This window comes from Dunckerocampus dactyliophorus, chromosome 9 (genome assembly GCF_027744805.1).
Source record: "Dunckerocampus dactyliophorus isolate RoL2022-P2 chromosome 9, RoL_Ddac_1.1, whole genome shotgun sequence".
Classification (NCBI taxonomy): domain Eukaryota; kingdom Metazoa; phylum Chordata; class Actinopteri; order Syngnathiformes; family Syngnathidae; genus Dunckerocampus; species Dunckerocampus dactyliophorus.
Genome location: NC_072827.1, coordinates 19116383 through 19138369, shown reverse-complemented (window position 1 = coordinate 19138369; position 21987 = coordinate 19116383). Strand labels below are relative to the sequence as shown.

At 46.9% G+C, this 21987-nt stretch overlaps 1 protein-coding gene across 1 annotated transcript in view; it reads right to left on the bottom strand.

Annotated features, from left to right (window-relative positions):
• ttn.2 (titin, tandem duplicate 2) overlaps window positions 1-21987 on the bottom strand; it is a 195375-nt gene that overhangs the window by 69890 nt on the left and 103498 nt on the right. The window contains exons 125-171 of the mRNA XM_054786449.1: window positions 21721-21987; window positions 21340-21618; window positions 20851-21259; window positions 19739-19863; window positions 19306-19572; window positions 18945-19214; window positions 18551-18850; window positions 18166-18468; window positions 17883-18070; window positions 17638-17752; window positions 17219-17506; window positions 16981-17132; window positions 16752-16899; window positions 16349-16648; window positions 15940-16227; window positions 15560-15856; window positions 15262-15448; window positions 15083-15198; window positions 14705-15004; window positions 14204-14503; window positions 14010-14115; window positions 13659-13855; window positions 13260-13565; window positions 13033-13186; window positions 12824-12948; window positions 12620-12738; window positions 12027-12207; window positions 11616-11918; window positions 11013-11501; window positions 10481-10783; window positions 10229-10385; window positions 10007-10149; window positions 9796-9914; window positions 9536-9713; window positions 9172-9456; window positions 8810-9103; window positions 8413-8712; window positions 8008-8316; window positions 4095-4312; window positions 2174-2488; window positions 1823-1937; window positions 1422-1730; window positions 1163-1344; window positions 941-1070; window positions 704-855; window positions 351-498; window positions 52-272 (exon numbers count right to left, since the gene is read on the bottom strand). Coding sequence (XP_054642424.1) covers window positions 52-272; window positions 351-498; window positions 704-855; window positions 941-1070; window positions 1163-1344; window positions 1422-1730; window positions 1823-1937; window positions 2174-2488; window positions 4095-4312; window positions 8008-8316; window positions 8413-8712; window positions 8810-9103; window positions 9172-9456; window positions 9536-9713; window positions 9796-9914; window positions 10007-10149; window positions 10229-10385; window positions 10481-10783; window positions 11013-11501; window positions 11616-11918; window positions 12027-12207; window positions 12620-12738; window positions 12824-12948; window positions 13033-13186; window positions 13260-13565; window positions 13659-13855; window positions 14010-14115; window positions 14204-14503; window positions 14705-15004; window positions 15083-15198; window positions 15262-15448; window positions 15560-15856; window positions 15940-16227; window positions 16349-16648; window positions 16752-16899; window positions 16981-17132; window positions 17219-17506; window positions 17638-17752; window positions 17883-18070; window positions 18166-18468; window positions 18551-18850; window positions 18945-19214; window positions 19306-19572; window positions 19739-19863; window positions 20851-21259; window positions 21340-21618; window positions 21721-21987 — 10757 coding nt within the window. The remainder of the gene's footprint in view (window positions 1-51; window positions 273-350; window positions 499-703; window positions 856-940; window positions 1071-1162; window positions 1345-1421; window positions 1731-1822; window positions 1938-2173; window positions 2489-4094; window positions 4313-8007; window positions 8317-8412; window positions 8713-8809; window positions 9104-9171; window positions 9457-9535; window positions 9714-9795; window positions 9915-10006; window positions 10150-10228; window positions 10386-10480; window positions 10784-11012; window positions 11502-11615; window positions 11919-12026; window positions 12208-12619; window positions 12739-12823; window positions 12949-13032; window positions 13187-13259; window positions 13566-13658; window positions 13856-14009; window positions 14116-14203; window positions 14504-14704; window positions 15005-15082; window positions 15199-15261; window positions 15449-15559; window positions 15857-15939; window positions 16228-16348; window positions 16649-16751; window positions 16900-16980; window positions 17133-17218; window positions 17507-17637; window positions 17753-17882; window positions 18071-18165; window positions 18469-18550; window positions 18851-18944; window positions 19215-19305; window positions 19573-19738; window positions 19864-20850; window positions 21260-21339; window positions 21619-21720) is intronic.

Here is a 21987-nt window from a genome sequence, read left to right as displayed (position 1 = left end):
TGCAGTTTGTCTCGTCTGATCTGTAACTCTTGTACAAGCAGCGTGACAAACCTCCTTCAGGTCCTCCACCACAAACGTGAGCTCCTCAACATCTCTCTTGTTGCACTGCTTCCACGTCTCCTTTTCTTTGCCGCTGGTGTCCCAGCTCAAACGCTCAATGACGTAATGCTTAACAGGAGAGCCACCATCATTTTTGGGAGGCTCCCAGCTCAGAGTGACTGTGTTCTTTGTCACCAGATTGACCTTCAGATGGGTGGGGGGGTCCGGTGGGTCTGCAGGCATGGGGAGATCATTGTTAGCACACAATTAAGGTCAGTGGTATTTCATAGGAAAATTAAGTCGGTCCTCACAGATTGGGTCTGTGGCCTGAGCAGGATCAGTTGTAACGGTAAATGGGCCAAATCCTAGCCTGTTCTCGGCTCGCACTCTGAACAGGTAGTTCTGTCCTTCCAGCAGGCCAGGTACCACGAAAGCTTGACTGGCGCAGGCTGCATTCACCTGACCACCAAAAAAATTATCCACCAATTAATCTTTCACAAACTGCAGGATTTACATCGCTTGTAGTCACCAACACGGACAGTCCAGTCATTGTTAAGCGAGGCTAAATGTATTTGGGCTCATCCAGAAATAAAAACAGTCATTCAGCAAACTCCATTGTTAGAAGAGTAGTTTTTGCTAATCAAGACCATAACACAACATTTACCTTGGTCCAGGCCTTGTCTGTGACACATTTTTTCTCAATGAAGTAGCTCTTGATTCTTTCTCCACCATCATTGTCAGGCAGTTTCCAGATCAACCTCATGGTTGAACGAGTGATGTCCGTCACCCTCAGCTCTTTTGGAGGTCCGGGAACATCTGAGCCATGAAGAAAATAGTCAGCAAACAGTGAAACAAGCACTTACTTTTATATTTACTTTTTTCTCAAAGAATGAAGTAGTACCAAGGACGTTGACTCTGACATTGACATGTTTCTGTCCAGACTTGTTCTTCGCGGTGATGGTGTAGCGTCCAGAATGGCTTCTTAGGCTGACAGGGATGGTTACAGTGGACGTGGTGTCTGTGGACTCAACCTGGGTAAACACAAGCACAGTGAGCATAGCCCATATACACTACAAAAGTGCAACTAACTTTGTACTTTTTAACTGCTTTTGGAAGAAGTTACCTCAGAGTCCACAGGAAGTGTGTGCAGTTTTTTCTTCTTGTGAGTTTTGGCTTTCCCATCAAAGTCCCATGTCACCTTTGGTGCAGGACGTCCCTTGATGATGGCAGGGATCCTGATTGGATCTCCAGCACGGATATACAGCAGGTCATCTACCACGATGTCAATGGTGATGGAAGGTGGGACTGAGACATGAGAGTAAAAAATCAATGACGATTCATGTAGGTTAATTTTGTTTAGATATTATGGCACAAAAACATACGCTTGACGTCTTCAACCAGGACCTCGCTGGTGCGGGGGCTGGGATCTGACTCGCCTATGTCGTTGACTGCAATAATTCTGAATCTGTAGCGTTTAAGCTCACGGAGACTCGGCACAGTGAACTCAGTGGTGGGATGCAGCTGGTCTGGATCGTTCACCCTCACCCAATCTGATTTGCCCTCATCCTGGATCTGGATGATATAGCCCTTGATGGGGCTTCCTCCGTCCTTCTCCGGTGGCTTCCAAGACAGCGTGACACTGTGCTTCGTCTTGTCAGCCACCACGGGAGCTGCAGGCATGCTGGGAGGTGCTGCAGGTTGGAAAGATTTTGGTTTGAATGGTGCAGAAAAGCAAGAGAGAAATATTGTGTATTTTTATGCAGACGTATGTTCAATTACTCACTCAGAGGGTCAACAGCAAAAGCTGGGTCAGATGGTCCACTGAATGGTCCAGTTCCTGCTGAGTTGAAGGCAGCAACTCTGAACTCGTACTCACTTCCTTCAATCAACCGAGTCACCTGGAAGGAAAAGAAACAATTGTGGTGTAGTGATGAGCAGAACAGATTACAGTGGACAATCCCCTCTATCAAGCATGGCCCTGACAGACTCTGTTATCGAACAATAAACTTTTTCCTGTTTCACAATCATTACCATCTTTGATGAAGGCACTGTTACTTCTCCACAAAGCACAATTCTGCTAGGGTTGACCTGGAAGATGATGCTGTATGATCTAAGAACAGAGAGCAACACAAACCTGGTACTCCCAGCCTTTCATTCCCCTTTTGGTGACCGGCATCTTATTGACTCTGGCCCAATAGGCTGAGCCTCTTTCCCTCTTCTCCAGCCAGTAGCCGATGATCATGGAGCCGCCATTGTCTCGTGGTGGCTCCCAGGTCAGGGTCATGGAGTTCTTTGAATACTCAGTGATGGCCGGTTTCTCTGGTGGGCCTGGAAGGCCGAAGGGGTCTGTGATCTGAACTTCCTCCGTTGTGCAGGGGTCAGATTTGCCATAGCGGTTCTCAGCTCTTACGCGGAATAGGTAGGATTTGTTGGTTTCCAGGTTCCACACCTACAACAGCAAGAGGAGGATAGTCTTTATAAGAAGCCACACTATAACCCGCATTTTTTTTGACTGGAAAGGATGCACATGGCAAAAGGTCTGCTGTCAATACTAGAGTTTTCAACTATTTTGGTGCTTTCATGACTACACTTTGGGAACACAAGATCAGAACATCTTGCTGACACCCTCAATTTGAACTCAGACAGGCGAGTGGTACAGATTATTTGAAAGAAACAAGTTACAAGTGCTAACAGCTGCTAGCAAGCCAATCTGAAGTTCATAGCGGTTGTCTAGCAACAATGGCAAACAAAAAGCAAAATGATACTGGTCCTGGAAATACAGGTCCACAATCAGACACAGGGCCATTCTGGCTGTTGGATGAGGAGGATTTGATATAAGATGGCGTCTCAAAGAATATAAATCTGGGTCCAGTATTATGTGAACATGTAGATGATACAGAGAAAGCTTGGATGTTATTTTGCGCCTTGAAGGAAGAGATGAAAGAGCAACAGCAGGAAACTGAGCACAAATAAAACAAGATATAAGAGGCCTGCTAACACAGATTGGAAATGTATAATCACAGAACAGCCTCAAGAAGAGATTCTCAGAGATCCATAATGAAGTCATAAACCTAAAGGAGGAAAATAGAGCACTGCGCAAGGATACCAAGGCACTACAAGATGATATGAAGGTACTACAATATGATAATGCTGCCTTGTTCACTGTTCTTAAGGAGCTTAAAATCCCTATGGAGGAAAATAGAGCACTATACAATGTCAAGGTACTACAGGATGATATTAATGTACTGCTGGATGATAATTCTGACAATAAGAGTGCATGCCACGTCGGTGCTAACTGTGGCACACGCACACCCTTGGTATCAACATATCAAGGCCAGTTCCGACTGCGTGGAATAACACAGGACATGACAAAGTATTTCCACATATTTGCGCCACTGGATGCCTTGATCACGGAGTACGGGAGATCATAGGCCTATATACACAGCAGTTTTTTATTACCGGTTTTCATTATAGGAAAAACCGGATACCGATATCAATATCAGGTCGATAATATCGGTGGGCCGATGTCATCGGACATCCCTAGATACAACCTACAAAGAAAGAATGATGCAGTTGGAAGATGACATTCAATAACATTTGATCATTACCATGTTGTAAGGGCCTGCTCAACAAAAAGTACTGGAATTAGGAACCCATATATCTACATTCAATGACAATCACAGTACAACACGTAAGACAGGAGGGCAGGAAGACCTGGAAGTGGAAAACTTTAGCTATACAGACCACAAACGATTGGTTTGGAGAATGGTATAGATCCAACAAGGGAAAAGGGAAACCTTTTTTTTTTCTTTTATACAAACAACTGTTTTTATTGTATGGAACAATAATGTAAATAGTGAATTAGTGCATATTGAATACAGGAAGTGAACAAATGTATCAGCAATTGATGTGAAACGGAGAGGGGGTAGGATAAGCTTTGCTACTTCCTACTCCTTTTCGGACATGTGGAATTGTGAATTGTAACATGAAACATTTAAATGTAAACTGTATGCATGTTTGAAATAAATTATACTATAGGCCGTAACAGCACCTACCCGATATTTCCTGTCAATGATGCTGTTGGTAACCTCCACCCACTGGGGCTCCACTTCCTGTCCCTCCTCCTCTGGCTCCTCTGGTGTCATGTCCCTCTTCTCAACAATATAGTTAGTCAGCTCGCTGCCACCATTATCTAAGGGCGCGTCCCACTGAAGGTAGCAGGACTCTGCCTTGATGTCCGACACTGTCACATTCCTAGGAGGAAGGGGCCGGTCTGAGTGGAGAAAAAAGAATTTGTCTGACATTACATACAGTTTATGGCTAAAACGGCTAAACAAGTCATACTTAAAGTAAATGTAAAGATGTCCATGAATTATAGAGGCATGGCTTTGGGGTCTTTTGAATGGTAACAAGCTGAATTTTTCTCCCCAAGAGTCAACAGTCTGTCCATGTGCTACTGATACCGACAAATAAGAGTTTTAATACACGGAAAAATAAGGCTTTTTAAATGTTTGCCTATACAGCAGAACCTGTTTTCATACGCCCCATTTTTCAACAAAAATTGTTGCCAAAAATACGTCTCCGTTTTGTTACAGTGTCTTGGTTATATTATGGCCAAACACTGACCAAACAAAGCATACAGACGTCAATGACCTCTGTGAAGATTGGACACTGGTTCTTCAAGAGTTGGGACACCATAGACAAGATTCCGGCCAGGGAATCCTTTAATCATCTTTAATATGTGTTTATGTGTTCATAGAATACACACAGAACAATGAACAACTCAGTTTCTATCTCCTTTCTTCTTTTTAAGCACTGAGAGCACTGCACTGATGAGGCTTTCAGGAATTGCGGTTGCAAAATAACCCACCAAAACGGAAAGAAATTTGTAAAAAAGGTGTGAAACTTAAGCTTGTAACGGACTAGAGTTAAAGAGCATCTACATGGCACTTTCGCCCCATCCCTCTCTTCCTCCACTCTTTGCCGAGTCTTCAATAAAGGTAAAAGTGCTCCATTTCATTCATCATGTGTATGTACAGTATTTCACTTTGTTTTCTGCATGTAAAACTGCTTGTAAAACTCTAATCATTTTTTATATGTTTGTTGTGCAGTGTCTGGAATGGATTTACATTATTTATATTATATTATTATATACTATATTCTCCTCCGTGAATCACCACCTTATCGTGGTGGATGGGTTTGAGTGCCCGAGTGATCCTCGGAGCTATGTTGTCTGCGGCTATATGCACGTGGTAGGGTCTCCCAAGGCAAACACGTCCTAGGTGACAGACCAGACCAAGAGTGATTCAGAAGACCTTATGAGTAAAAGCAAGAGGAGGGACCGCACCTCACTCGGACGTGGGTGAGGTGCCCGAGCCCAGCCCGAAGAAGCCACACGGGATTCCCCTCCCCCCCCGTAGACCCACCACCTGCGTGGGCGAGTATAAGGGTCCGTTGCAATGTGTTTTGGGTGGCGGTCGAGGGCAGGCGCCTGGGCGACCTGGTCTTCAGCGGCCAAATCTGGTTCTTGGGACATGGAATGTCACTTCTCTGGTGGAGAAGGAACCCAAACTTGCTAGAGGTTGAGACATTCCGACGAGATATAATCGGACTCACCTCGACCCACAGTTTGAGTTCTGGAACCAAACTCCTCGAGAGGGGCTGAACCTTGTTCTACTCTGGAGTTGCTGCAGGGGAGTAGCAGCGAGCTTGTCTGGGCTTATTAATAGCCCCCCGGTTCGGTGCGTCTTTGTTAGCGTCATCGCCGGTCATTTCCCTACGCCTTCGGGTTGGGGAAAGGGTCCTGCCTATCATTTGTGCGTACGCGCCAAACGGCAGTTCAGAGTACCCAGCCTTCTTGAAGTTCATCAGAGGGGTGCTATAGAGCACCCCAACTGGTGACTCCGTCGTTCTCCTGGGAGACTTCAATGCCCATGTGGGCAATGACAGTGTGACCTGGAGGGGCACGATTGGGAGGAATGGCCTCCCCATTCTCAACCCATGCGTTGTGATGTTGGACTTCTGTGCGAACCACAGTTTGTCCATAACAAACACCATGTTCGAACATAAGAATGTCCACAAGTGCACTTGGCACCAGGACACCCTAAGCCGCAGGTCTATGATTGACATTGTAGTCTTACCATCATACCTGTGTGTTCTGGACATGCGGGTGAAGAGAGGGGCTGAGCTGTCAACTGATCACCACCTGGAGTTGGATTCGATGGTGGGGGAGGATGCTGGACAGACCTGGGAGACCCAAACGTGTACTGAGTGTGTGCTGGGAATATTTGGCAGAATCTCCTGTTCGTCGAGTCTTCAACTCTCACCTACGGCAGAGCTTTGCCTGCATCCCAGGGGAGGATGAGGATATTGAGTCCAAATGGGCTCTATTCTGTGCCTCCATTGCTAAGGCAGCTGATCAGAGCTGCAGCTGCATGGTGGTCGGTGCCAGTCATGGCGGCAAGCCCCGAACCCGATGGTGGACACCAGAGGTCAGGGCTTCCGTCAAGAAGGAGTCTAATCGGGCATGGATGGCTTGTGGAACTCCAAAAGCAGCTGATAGGTACTGTCAGGCCGAGCGCCAAGTGGCTTCGGCGGTGGTCGAGGCAAAAACTCAGAAAGGGGAAGCAGTGCTTGGTCCAAACTGTTTACAGTGGGGACGGGGGCCTGCTGACCTCGACTGAGGATATAGTCGGACGTTGGAAGGAATACTTTGAGGCCCTTCTCAATCCCACTGATATAACTTCCATAGAGGAAGCAGAGTCTGACGACACGAATGCGGACAGTTCCATGACCTAGGCTGAGGTATCTGGGGTAGTCAAAACGTTCCCAAGTGTCATAGCTCTGGGGGTGGATGAGTTTTGCCTTGAAATCCTCAAGGCTGTGGATGTTGAAGGACTGTCTTGACTGACACGTCTCTCCAACATTGCGTGGAAGTCAGGAACAGTACCTCTGGATTGCAGACCGGGGTGGTGGTCCCCCTTTTCAAGAAGGATGACCGGAGGATGTGTTCCAACTATAGCGGGATCACACTCCACAGCCTCCTTGGAAAACTCTATTACAGGGTGCTGGAGAGAAGGGTACGACCGTTAGTCAAACCTCGGCTACTACTACTACTCGGCTACGTGAGGTCAATGTGTGGATCGGCGCAGCGTCTGCAGTAATGCAGTCAATGTGGTGAAGAGAGAGCTGAGCCGGAAGGCAAAGCTCTCAATTACCGGTTGGTCTATGTCCCCACCCTCACCTTTGGTCATGAGCTTTGGGTTGTGACCAAAAGAACCAAAAGAAGAGATTGCGGATACAAGCAGCTGAAATGAGTTTCCTCCGTAAGGTGACTGGAGAAGCTCAGTCATCTGGGAGAAGCTCAAAGTAGAGCCGCTGCTCCTTCACGTCGAGAGGAGCCAGTTGATGTGGCTCAGGCATCTAGTCGGGATGCCTCTTGGACGCCTCCCTGGTGAGGTGTTCCGGGCATGCCCAGCTGGGAGAAGGACACCTAGGACACGCTGGAGGGATTATGTCTCACAGCTGGCCTGGGAACGCCTTGGTGTCGTCCTGGTGGAGCTGGAGGAAGTGGCCGGGGACCGTGAAGTCTGGGCTTGCCTACTGAGACTGCTGTCCTGCGACCCGGATCCGGATAAGGATGGATGGCTATATTATATAACTATAACTGACTATGACTGTATTTTTTTGTACCTTCAAAATAACTAGTTTGAAGGTATAGTTGATGCACAGCCCACATTATCTGTTGAGCCGTTAAACAGTCGTTCTTTGCTTTTATGACAAAAGTCCACCCACCAACCAGAATATGTGTTTTCACAATTTAATTGTCAATTCAATGTGTCAGTCCTGATTAAGATTTGATGTAATTGGCCTGAGCTACCTACGTTAGAAGAGGGGCTGGTAATAGCAGGGTTAATATTTAGATTCATAGCTCTCAACTTAGCAGCATCAGTGTAGGATTTCACTTGCCTAGCACCATGACGGAGACAGTGTGCTTGGCTGAGCCCATGTTGTTGGAGGCACATATGGTGTAGCAGCCACGATCCCTCCTGTTGGCTGCAGGGATAGACAGCGTTGACTTGCAGTTCATCCTGCCGGTCACCTCAGTGTCCATCAGCAGATTTTCTGTCGGCTTCTCAATCACTACGTCATCTTTGGACCACTCCACTTTGGGTATGGGAAGGCCCAGGACTTCAGTGGGGATCTCGATGGGTTCGCCCTTTTTCACAGTGATGCAGTCGCCTTTGAATATCTTCAGCATGTGTATCTCAGGAGCCACTGGGAAGGACATGAATCACATGAATGCATACAATCCTTCCTACAAGGATAAAAGCATGTTGGACATTCAATATTGCATAAAAGTACTCAGCGTACCTTCATCATCTTGGATGACCACGGTCAGTGGAATAGATGGCTCACTTTCTCCAATCAAGTTTGCACACTTAATCCTGAACTCGTACATCCAGGCCTCATCCAAGCCCTCCACAGTCATGGTCATATTGGGACAGATCTCTGCGTTACAGGGCTCAAAGGCTTGCTGATCTTGCCGCTTCTTCTCCACAAAATACCCGATGACAGGACTGCCTCCATCATTGCGAGGAGGCCTCCAGGCCAGGGTGATAGAATTCTTTGTGCGCTCTGTGTAGTGGAACTTCTCAGGGGATGATGGTGGTCCTGCGGAAGCAGCAAAATGACAGTTTAAAATTATTTACATACAGTATACACCAATAGATGGATACACCAATCACAATTGAGGGATCTTTGGACCCACCTTGTGGGTCCACAGCCTTGATGGGTCCCAGCTCAACCGGTGGGCCCATACCATACTTGTTCTTGGCAATGACACGGAACATATAATCCTGTCCCTCCATGATGCCGACACATTCACACTTAGAGGAGGCAGTTTCAACAGGCTGCCTCCATGTGTGCATTTTGGCATCTCTGCGCTCCACAATGAAGCCAGTCAGGTCACTTCCACCATCGTCCTCTGGGTCATCCCAGTTCAGGAATATCATCTTACGGGTTACAACCACTGGCTTCAGGTCTGTGACGGGTCCAGGAACATCTGCCCACAAAAAAGATTTACATCTATCTGCCTCTTCTGGCCAAAAACTACTTTGGACTTCCACTTACCCATGACCTCCACCCGAGTGGAGGCAGACTTGGTGCCACTTGGGTTACATGCAGAGATCTGGTATTTGCCACAGTCTTTCCTCTGTGCATTTTTTACTGAAACAATGCTGTCATTGCCTTCTGTGAGAATCTCCACACGGTCTTTGTCAGGTTTGGCGTCATCCACTGTCCAGGTGATAGATGGGTAGGGTTTACCGGTGACTGTGGCTGGAACACGAAGCATCTCACCAGCTCTGATGACTACACCATTCTTGACTGAAATGTCCAGCTCGACCACAGGCATCTCTGCAAAAGGCAACCAGCAAGAATTTAATCATAATATTTAACACTGTCAAATATTTCTATTTTATTATCTCTGGCTGACCTGCCGGATTCCTTACGAACACAGACTCTGTGAAACCCGGTGTTCCCTCTCCAGCAGCATTGCAGGCAATGACCCTGACTAGGTACTTGGCTCCCTCACGGACTCCATATACAGTAAATGCTCGACTCTTCCATGGACGTTCTGTAGACCTGGACCAATCTTTGGTACCAGCGATAGCCTGAGGAACACCAGTGAAGACGTACAGCTGTCTGAGGGATCCGTGTTTCACATTTACAGATTAATAGCACTCATTATCTGACCTTATCCACGTGATATCCCAGGATCTCTCCTCCTCCATTGTTAGTGGGCGCATCCCATTCAACGTCAATAGAGTGGTCCGTTGTTGCAGTCACTCGTGGAACTGGTGGTCCAGGAGGTACTGCACAAACAAACAGAAAAAAAATAAAAAATGTCCATCGCTACTCTACTATCGCTACTATTTGTGTGTAATGCTGAACAGAATTTACGTACAAATTGGGGCTTGGGCTGTCTTAGGATCTGAAGGGACACTGAACTTTCCGGGCCCTGCCTGGTTTTCGGCTGCCACTCTGAAGATATAAGTCAGGCCCTCAATGAGTCCTTCAACATTCAGCTCGGTGGCAGAGACGATGTTTCTGTAGATGTAAACAAATAAAAGGTTATCACACCAAATGCTGAAGAATGTCAGCGGGAACCTTTGTCACATTTCTCCACCTGTTGACGCGAGTCCAATGAGAGCTGTTGATCTCACGCCGCTCCACCCAGTATCCCAGAATGGGGCTGCCGTTGTCATTTGGCTCGTTCCAGGTGACCAGCATACTGTTGGCTGTGATGTCATCGATTTGTGGCTTTTCAGGAGCCTCGGGTAGTTCTGAGAAGGATGTCGGGATTTGATTGCTTATCTTAGTATTGTAGTGCATGTGAAGCCGGCAATTTATTGAGGATAATTTTTCATACGCAACATACCAAAGGGATTCTTAGCAACAAGAGGTTTGGAGATACAGGGTGGACCAGCTCCATATTTGTTCTCAGCTACAACTCTGAAAATGTACTCTTTCTTCTCAATGAGTTTGGGCACAAGATAGCGACATCCTCTCAGTGTTGAGGTGACACAACTGTATCCAAGCTCTAACTTGGAGTTGTCTTTCTTCTCCAGTGTGTAGTTGAGGATCTCACTGCCGCCATCATCCAGAGGGGGATCCCACTTGCAGATGACTGAATTCTTCCTCACCTCTTCAAACTGGAAGTTGAGTGGAGGTCCAGGGGTGTCTAACAACAAAGCAACACTTTTAGATCCTGAAGATTGTTTTTTTCTTTGACTGATTTCTCAAAAACATATTTGCTGCCATACTGGTCAGATTCAGTTTGATTTGCAAAGAAAAGAGTGACAGTTCGTCATAAATGAGGTCTGCACAGTCCTCAAGGCAAGGACAAGCATGTGACCAGAGAAGAAACACAATGTTAGATAGAAATGAAGCAGAAAGACTGGAGTTCTCACCAAGGATGTTGACCTCACAGGTGGCTGAAGCAATGCCGTGGTCATTCTCTACCTTCACCATGTAGATGCCGTGGTCAGCACGGATGGAGTCTCTGACAACTACAGAAGATACACCCCTCCTGCTGTTGTTGATGGATAGACGCTCGCCAAGAGTTGGGTAGTCTGACTCTTCCACCTCAGGCTCGGTAACCTCCTCCTTTTTCTCTTCTCCTTTCTCCTCTGTGTCTTTTACTGCTTCCTCCTTCTGCTCCTCTTTCTTTTCTCCTTCACTTTCCTCCTTCTTTATCTCTTTCTTCTTCTCCACCTTTTTCTTCAGTGGTTTCTCTGTCCTCTTGCGGAGTGGCTCGGGTCGGATCACCTGGTTGTTCCAGTACCAGGTGATCTGAGGGTATGGTGAGCCGGAAATGTTGGCGTCCAGGCAGATCTCACAGCCTCGCTTCACGCTCAGGCCAGATTGCAGACTCCCACTGAGGAAGACTTTGGGAGGATCTGATGACAAAATAAAGACAAAATAATTCTGAGATAATGGCAGCTCCAGGACATTACAGCCGAAAAACATAAGATGACATTGTGCACATTGTGCTCCCAACAGTTCATCCTCACCAACAGCATCTGAGGCCTTGACAAACAGGGTGCTGCGTGATGGCTCGCTAACCCCGGCAGCATTTTCGGCTTTGACTCTGAAGGCGTAGCTCTTGCCCTCTGTTAGTCCTCGGACGGTGTAGGAAAGCACCGGAACCAGGAAGTCATTGCACCTCTCCCACTTGTCCTCACCCTTCTGTTGTCGCTCCAGGATGTAGCCCATAATCTTGGAACCTCCGTCGTACATTGGAGGCTTCCATGTCAGCGTGATAGTGCCTGATGTGGGATTGTGGGTCTCCACATCCACAGGTGGGTCAGGTGGATCTGATGCGAGATGAGACACAGTTACATTGTGACAAGACACAACACAATGTCCAGCTTCGGCATCAAGTTATGGCCAAACTGTAAACAAAGACGTCTGCTTGTTCTTACGTTTCTGGTCTTCAGCAATTACGGGGTTGCGTAGCTCAATAAACTCTCCTCCTCCAATCTTGTTTATGGCCTGGACTCTGAAGTAGTACTCTCCATTGGGGATGAGGTCTTTGACAATCCAGCTCACCTTGTTCTCTCCGGACATCATGTTGACATATGTCCTCCTGCCAGCCTCACGCCGCTGCCATAGCACAGTCAGTCAGAGAAACATCAGCAGCATTGTTTTTGCAACATCTCAGGCTTGTAGCATGTAGCAGAGGTTCCTACCCTAACACACCTCCAGACTGATAAAGAGCAAGCAAACTCTGACTTGCACCTTCCAGTTAGAAACTTAACATACAGTTGCACTCAAAATTATTCAACTGCCATTGTAAATTCTATATCTTTTCAAAATGTTCAAACTTTCAATAGATGTTGATAATATTAGATGTGCTATTTAAGCTACTTAATTGTGGCAATTGATCTAAATAGTTTTTGTTCTGTTGATTTATTACAAACTGTGCATGTACTAGTATAAGTCTGGATGTCATCATTCTGTTGGGCCTTCAGGAGTGAAAAAAAACATCACAATAAAAACCCACAATGGTACTGACCTGCAGGACGTAGTGAAGAATTGGGCTTCCACCATCATAGTCAGGAGGATCCCAGGAGATCTTGCAGGAGTTTTTGGTAATCTCTGAGGCCATGATTTCCTTACATGGGCCCGGAAGACCTGATGATTGATGATTAGTTTGAACACTGGTTAGAAACATTACACAAATGAGCATTAACACAGCAAACGTGGTTCAGTTGAGTACCAATGACTTTGACGTTGATGGTGGCGCTGGCAGACCCTAGTTTATTCTCCAGTGTCACTTTGTATTGGCCTGCATCAGAATGAAGACTGCTATCGACTTCTAGGTGACAGGATGTATACTCTCTCCTAACGAGCACAAACCAGCAATTCCATCAGCCAGCAGTCACTCAAGCAGGTTTAGGAGAGACATGAGCACAATTTGGCACCAACCTCAGGCCGAGACGATCGTCGGCCTTAAGCTCTTTCCCATCTTTGTGCCAAGTGATTTTGGGCGAGGGGACGGCTTTGAAAGGAACTGGAATGTGCAGCTTCTCTGTCTCCACGACAACCAGGTCAAGAGTCTGGAAGTCTATCGTGGGGTTGCCTGGTAATAAAGAAAGCAGCAAATGTAAAATAAACTAAATCCTACTGACGACACGCTGAAATCGAGTCCTTACAGTCTGAGTCTTTGGCAAAAACGTTTTCAGAGATTTCGGAGGGCTCGCTGACTCCCACAGCGTTTATTGCTCTCACTCGCATAATATATTCCTTCTCAGGAACGATTCCATCTTCCACAGTGTATTTCAGCTCCTTCACGGGACGAGAGTTGACCCTCATCCATTTCTCTGTTCCGGCCTCACACATCTCAATGTGGTAGCCACTGATGGGGGAGCCACCGTCCCTCTGTGGAGGCTTCCAGCTGATGGACAGGAAGTCCCTGCTGGCGGCAGTCACATGCAGCTCGATGGGAGGAGATGGGACACCTACAGAGACAAGAAGTGATTTTTTCAGCTACATAAAACCTCATCAGTGGAAAACAAAAACGAGAATGTGGATTTGTGGTTCAGCTGACTAGCCTGTTGGGTCTTCAATAGTTAGGATCTCGGTGGGTTCGCTGGGATGTCCGACTCCAGCCTCGTTCTCCGCCCGGACTTGGAACTGAACCTCAGTTCCCTCTATGATGTCAGTGACTCTGTACTTGCAGTCGGGCCCGGAAGTCTTTCCACACTTTACCCAGCGAGTTCCAAGCTTCTCCTTCTTCTCAATAGAATACCTGCATTGTCCCAGAGAGGTAAGTATACCTTCATCATATCATTGTAAATCATCTCTGAAGAACTTAGTTTGAACAAATCAGGTGTTTTAATCTGTGTTTTAACCCTGTTTACAACTAGGACAGGAACCATCCAAAAACTAGTCATGTGACCTACCGAAGGATTGGTCGGCCACCATCGTTTTTAGGTGCCTCCCACTGCAGGTCCACGTATCTTTTAGTCACTGCATTAACAGCGAGGGCGTATGGTGGCCCGGGAGTGGCTAAATCAAACAGATAAGTCCTTTCATGTATAGCCAACAAACTCAAGAATGATTGAACATTTGGCTGAACTTGAACCTGTTAACTCACTGAAAGTGTCCTTGGCCAGCACAGAGTCCTCTAACTCGCAGAATGGGCCGACGCCAACGGCGTTCTCAGCTGCGACACGGAACACGTATAGAGAGCCTTCATTGAGTGGGGTCACGGTGTACTTCAGCTCCTTGACAGTGGTGTCCACAGCCTGCCAGCCTTTACGTCTGACGTCCCGTTTCTCCACCACATAGTTGGTGATGGGCGAGCCTCCATCGCGCTCGGGAAGCGTCCACTTCAACTCAGCACTGTTCCTGCTAATGCTGATGACCTCAAGCCAGCGCGGTGCTGAAGGGGGGTCTAAGGAGAACAGTGTTTTGTGAGATTAATGATTGTATAATGTTTTGCCATCATCACTATTACATGTGGCTGTGTCAGTATTAACACCCTATGTCTTCTAGAATAATTGAACAGCTTAGTGTGTGGTAAAATTCCACAATTACACAGCAATTTGTCTTCTAGAATGTGTCTACTCTATGTCCAGTAATTTGTGGGTCTTACTGAGTCTCTCCTTGCAGAGAACAGGATCGCTGGGCTCACTGGGTTCACTCTCTCCAGCCACGTTGACTGCACGCACCCTGAACGAGTACTCCTGCTTCTCCATCAGGCCCTTCAAGAAGTACTCGGTCATGTTGACATTCTCTGCCACACGGATCCAATCTGTTGTGCCACTCTTGAGCATCTCAATGACATAGCCATCAATCTTTGCTCCCCCGTCATGCTCTGGTTTGGTCCACATCAGGAAGCATGAAGTCTTTGCTACGTCTTTCACTGTGGGTTTACCAGGAGGCCATGGGGGATCTAGAAGAACACTGAACTTTTTAGAAACAGATTCAAGCAGAGACATGCAATAATTAGATCAGGATTTAGGATTTCTACCAATTGGATCTTTCACAAGGATTGGTTCTGTTTCCTTGCTTGGCTTTCCAGTTCCAGCAAGATTTTCAGCGAGGACTCTGAACTTGTACTTCTTCCTGGTGGGAAGACCTTTGACCCTGTTAAGGAAAACAAATGTTTTTAACCGAAATTCCACAAAACACTACACTGTTCTAACAAACCTGTAGTTGGTGTCTTTAATCGGCAGCTTATTGCATCGCATCCACCTGTCGTGGTCAGGTTCATATCGCTCCACCCAGTACCCTGTTATTGGGCTTCCTCCATCCTCATCAGGCTCGTACCAGCTCAGAGTCAGTGAGTCCTTGGCAATGTCCGAGGGTTCCAGCTTGTAGGGTGCGCCGGGGGTATCTGAAAAAATAGAAGTTGGTGATACAGTGTCTGCAACAGGAGGTTCTCCAGAACCCAAAACTGTACTAGAGTCAAGACTATCTATAATGCGTAATGTGTCAGACAACCTACCAAAGGGATATCTAGCGATGATGGATGGGTGTTCCGCTGGTAGACCCACACCAAACTGGTTCTCAGCAAAGACCCTGAAAATGTACTCCTTGAACTTTACCAGTCCCACTGCCCTGTAGGTTGTTTGTTTGACAGTGGAGGAGAGCCGGTGCCAAATCTCACTGTCTGCAGCACGTCGCTCTATTATGTAGTTGGTGATCCTTGAGCCACCATCATCACGTGGTGGGTTCCAGGCCAGGAAACAGGACTCATTGGTAATGTCAGAGATGTCAAAGGCAGCTGGGGGGCCGGGCTTATCTGCAAGGGGGGGTTGTAATGGGCATATTACATTTTCAACATTCACGTACATAATTTTGCCGTTTCCAGATGACCACACTTACCAAGAATGTTGACGTCAACAGTGGCAGTAGCGCGGCCGCAGCTGTTTGTGGCCTCAATGATGTAGGTGGAACTGTCATCTCGTTTGGTCTTGGAGATGGTGACGGTGGAGTGTCCTGGTTTGGTGTTGATGGCGACTCTATCATCAGCTTTGAGGACCAGGTCAGCCTTGGTCCACTTCACCCGGGGCTCAGGTTTGCCCGTCACCTCGGCGGGCAATTCAATCTTGCTACCAGCTTTAGCAGTCAGACCAGCAAGCAGCTTGGAGTCCAGATGGATCTCTGGTGGCTCTACACAGACACAAGAAAAGGATCAACAATTCATTAAAACCACATTAAAGGTAGAACTACATTAATCCAGCATGACATCACAAATTATTCAATCTCTACAATGAGATCCGTGCCTCTTTACCTTTGGGATCTACAGCCTGGATCTCATCTGTGGCCTTGCAGGGCCGGCTGGCTCCAAGACGATTTAAGGCTCGGACTCTGTACGAGTACCACTGGCCCTCAGTCAGACCCGTCACTTGGAACTTCAGCTCAGGGATCAGGTCTCCACAGGGCTCCCACCTATCACTTCCTCTCTGGCAACGGTCAACATTGTAGCCACGAATGCCACTGCCACCGTCATACTTGGGAGGCTCCCAGGTTAGGAAGATGCTGCTGGCTGACTTGTCTCTCCACCTCAGGTTCTCCGGAGGATCAGGGACAGCTGAAGGACAAAAAAGCATTAGCTGTGCACTGTAGGCACATAGATTCTCCAGTCTGTAGTTCTTCAGTTCAGTGTCACAAATGAGTTTTACTGCTAGACTCACTGGCAGGAGAGGATACATTGATGGGCTCATCAATGTATGCAGGTTCTCCTGGTCCACACTTGTTACAGGCTGTGACCTTGAAGAGATACTCCTTCCCTTCAACCACATCAGTGACAGTCATCTCCTGATCCTGGATACTTGTCGCCACCTGCCGCAGACAGCAAGAGATTAAGGGTGATTTGGGCAGGGGTAGGAGATGATATTGCCAAAAATAACCCAACTGTTGTACCTTGACCCAGGTCTTGCGGGACACCTCTCGTTTTTCAACCTGGTAGCCTGTCAGAGGACTTCCTCCGTCATGCTCTGGAGCTTCCCAGGCCAGGTGAACATGCTCGCGGGTCACTTCCTGCACCTTGAAGTCCTTTGGTGCACTGGGCGCGGCTGGAGTGGGGTGGTGATAAATATTATGACCTTTGAGTGACGCTTCTTGCTCAGATTGGACAAACTAAGCATCTCATTTTTCCTACCAATGACGTTGACTTCAATTTCGCCAGAGACAGACGTGATATCATTTTCCAGCTGCAAGGTGTAGATGCCTTTGTCTGGCCGAACGCTCGGCGTGACAACTAATTCTGCAAATGTGGACCTCGTGGTCAGAGTGACCCGATCATCAGTGGCAGTCAGCTCCTTCTCGCCGAACGTCCACTTGGCGACGGGGGTGGGATATCCAGTGATGGGGACTTTGATAGTGAGCGGCTGCGGGACGATAACCTCCAGGCCGTCTTTAAACGCGCTCAGATCAAGAGTCGGACCAGCTGGAAACAAAGAGAGAAAATGTCGCCATATTCTAAAAAAATGTCTAAAGTGGCGCCACAATGACCAAATGAAATTTAACAAAGGAAAAAAAAGAAAAAGCTTAGCAGTGATGAACCACTGCCCGTCTCACTGTGTGGGTCATCGGCCAGCAGAGGTCCAATGATGTTGGATGGATCTGAGATTCCGGCTGCATTTTCTGCAAACACTCGATAGTTGTAATTTGTTCCACACTTGAGACCGCAAACCTGAAAAGGCAAACACAAAGTTGACATGAAACTAATGTTATCGATGTAACAATTAGAATACAAAAAACATTAAAAAAGTAATTTTGTCATGTTTTTATTTTGAACTAAAATCTTTGACATGTCTTAATACCTTGTAGAATAGTTCAGGGCAGAGGCGGGCATTGCAGCGGAGCCACTTATCGGTTCCATCCTCACAGCGCTCAATGATGTATCCTGTGATCATGCTTCCACCATTCCTCAGAGGTGTCTCCCAGCTGAGTTGCACAGAGCTCTTGCTCTGGTCCTGATAGGCCAGATTCTGGGGGGGGCTGGGACGCTCTGTAGGGGAGAGTCACAGAACATGTCAAATGTAATGTCATGACACATACTAAGTCCATGCTAAGTTCATGCTGAGTTCAACCAGTCTGACTCACCGATGGGATCCATGATCTTCACAGGTTGGGAAGCAGCACTGGGCTTGCCCACACCAGCTTTGTTCTGAGCCTTGACTCTGAAGATGTATTCTTTGTTCTCAATGACGTCATTAATGATGGCGCTGAGCTCATCAGAGGTTGTCACCTGGACAGGTGACCACTTTACGGACGTCCTGTCACGTAGCTCAATGATGTAAGAGGTAATGGGAGTACCGCCATCTGATGCAGGCGGCTCCCAGGACACAGTACAACCAAACTTGGAGACGTTCCCAACAATCACATTAAGAGGAGCGTCAGGAACATCTGAAGACCACAAGAGAACCAGTCAAAGGACAGGATCTGATAAAACAACCTTCCAAGAAACTTGATATCGAAGATTTCATACCAAACTTGTTTTTCGCCTGGACAGGTTTGTCTGTCTCTACAGTGGGTCCGCTGCCAACACGATTTCGAGCACAGACTCTGAACAGGTACATGGAGTCCTTCTGGAGTCCTGTCACTGTGTACTCGGGGCTGTCAGCATGGTCAGTGGCCAGCGTCCAGGTCTTGCGTTTCACGTCTCGTCTCTCCACCAAGTAACTAATGACTTTGCTTCCTCCATCATTCTCTGGTTCCTCCCATGCCAAACTGACTTCGCTGTCAGCAGTGTCGACCACTTGCAGGTTCTTCACAGGTCCTGGAACATCTGGTGTCCAGAACAACAGATGTTTATGGTTCAGCTGTCATGTGTTGAAACAACATTAAATCAAGGTAAAAAGAGCAAAATTTTAAAAATGTACCAATGACATCCAGGTTGATGAAGGCTTCGCCCTCTCCATGCTTGTTCCTAATGATGACCTTGTAACGACCCTCATCAGATTTTCTAGGGTCCTTCAGACGGTACTCTGAGCATTCGGAGGACGTGTAGACACTATCCTGGGGAAGACTTAAATTGTCATACAGCCAGTCTGCCTCAGCTTGTGGGTATGCACTGTAGGGAACTGCCATGACAAGAGGCTTCCCAGCGTCTGTGACGTAATTTTGATCAGTGGTTTTTATCTGGGGCGCCGCTACAGGTGGAAGACCAAGAGCATCCATCAGAAATACAGAAACGCTTTCAGATGCCGGTGTTATTTTAAGCCTGGATTTATTGCTTTTTACCTGCCATCTCCAGCTTGGCCTTGGCGTCTTTGTCCTTGACGATGACTCTGTACTCGCCCTGATCTCGAGGACGGATCTCACAGACCTGCAGTCTGTGGACTTTACCTTCACTCATCATCTGGTATTTGTCTCCCTGGACAACTGTCATGTTGTTCCGTAACCATTTCACCTCCACTCTGTCCTTGTTGAGTTCCAGCTCAAACACCACGTCAGAGCCGGGAGGTTGGAACACATCCTGCGGTGGCCTGATGATCTCCACTGGGGTCTCTGCAAGACCCAGATAATATGTGAGGAAATTTTCATCAGAAGATGATGATGATGCTTTGAACTTATACAGCGCTTTTCAAAATACTCAAAGGCATTTAACCGAAGAACCGAGTCAAACAAAACAACAATAGACCAAACAAAAAAAGTGTTCTTGTCAAGAGCTCACCTTCAACAAAGAGTCTCGCTCTGGATCTCTTCTCGTCGACACCGCATGCATACTCACACTCGTCGTCAGGTCGGCACTCTTTGATATGCAAGGTGCAGGTCTTACCATCTTTTTCAAATGTGTATCTGGGTATAGATACACATATACCCGTAAGTTATTTGAATCATTTAACAATGTTAACAAGTACACAACATTATGTACATCCACCAATAGTGTAGCAGTTAAAGACCACAATGCTGACTCTGCTCTTTTGTAAATATGTGTACTTACTGTATTCCCCGAATTAAAGTTATTTAGTTAGTTCAACCCTGGGCTTGAGATGCTTGCTAGAAAATGATCTTTTTCTGTGCATCTACAAGGTCTACATAGATGATTGTGGTAACAAGATAAAGAGGAGATTTTGATGGTTACCGTTAATGTGAAAATGTACATATCTGCTACTGAATAACAGTTAATAAAGCTGCTTATTCAGTGAGTTCTACCGTTGGAGGAGCTAAGTGTTGGCTTTCAAACAGTGCTAAGTTTGTTGCTTTTGTGTTTTATTTTATGAAATTATTCATGACACATGCTGTTCTAGGACTAATGACTTGTTTTTGATATTTGCCCATTTAAGTGATTGTGATTTTAATTGTCTTCTGTTTTCCTAAAATTAGTTTCGCTGAGCTTTCAACAAACGTTCTTCCGCTTACGTGGATGTACACTGATACAGGCCTCACATAGCAGTTAACATAGCAACACAGAGGCAACCAGGTGGCTCCCTGTACTGGGAGCTGGAGGTTTGAAAAGGGTTTTTAAATTTTTTTTTTGCTGTTCTGAGCTGTGGGAACTCACAAAGTGACAATTTAAGAATTGTAAGACTCTGTGTCGTCTTGAGTCTTGAGTCTTACATCTTGAACGCAACAACGTGCGTAATAATTAACATAGTTCCGGGTTTGTTATATTGATCCTGCACAGGTAGCATCTTAGCTAGCATGTTGAAAAGTTGCTTTACCGTAGAGCAGATAAGGCTGAAAAATAATGGCTGGTTAACTGGAGTTCTAACTAGTACTCTCTGATCTTCTCATTTTCTGATGAATGAAGGTTTATGTAAAATTCATACGCCAACAAAGTACCTTGGCCCTTCTCGAATTTCACGGCCGTTCCTGTACCACTTCACATCAGCCTTCTCCTTTGTCAGCTTGCATGTGAACTCTGCATCCTCAAACTCAGTGATAGTCTGGTCCTTCAGCTGCATGGCGAAGTCGGTTGGCGCCTCACTGATGATCAGCTCGGCTGTAGACTTGTCTTCACCGGCAACAACGGTGTACTCGCCCTCGTCGGCCAGCGTGCAGTCCTTGATGATCAGCGTGTGCTTGACTTTGTCGACTTTGTAGATGACGCGTTTGTTGAAGACCATCTCCTCGCCGGCCTTGATCCATTTCAGAGTGGCGTTGGGCCGGTTGACCTTGCACGAGAAGCTGACTGTCTTTTTCTCCTGGGTGTCAATGTCCTCCAGAGGAACAACAATCCTCAAACTCTCCTCTGAAGACACAAACATAACATGTCAAACAGGTTTCTGGACGTCTAGTAAAAGCTGACCTCCTGAGTTGGCGCTTACTGACCTTTGACGGAGAGGCTGCAGGAGCTCTTGGCCTGCTCTCCTCTCTGATTGGACAGGCTGATGCTATAGTTGGCTTGATCGCCTTTCTGTGCATCTCTGATCCTCAGCGAGAAGACGTTGTCTCGCTGGGCCATCATGTACTTGCTGCTCTCAAAGATAGTCTCTTCATTCTTTAGCCACTTGGCCTTTGCTCCCTCATTGTTAACCTCGCAGTTCAGGACCACTTCCTGGCCTTCGCCGGTCTCGGTGTCCTTCAATGGTGTGATGATCTTCAATTTCTCTGTTGGCCACAGATGACATTTCAGCAACTAGCCTCATGTGAAAGGGTCAGCGTCAGACACACAAGAAATAACAGCATTTATACCATAACACCAGAACTTACCAAGCACAGTAAGGTCAGCGGTCGCTCTAGTTGGGCCGACCTTCACCACATATTTGCACTCGTCTTTGGGCTCGCAATCATTGATGACCAGAGTCCGCCTCTTTCCGTCGCGACTCATCTGATACTTGCTTCCATCCTCCAGCTCTTTGTCGTCTTTCAGCCATTTGACCTCAAAGGTTTCCTTGGAGACGGTGCAGGTGAACTCTGCCTTTTCACCTTCCACCACCTCTATGTTGCGAGGCCTGGAGATGAACTCTGCTGCCAGTT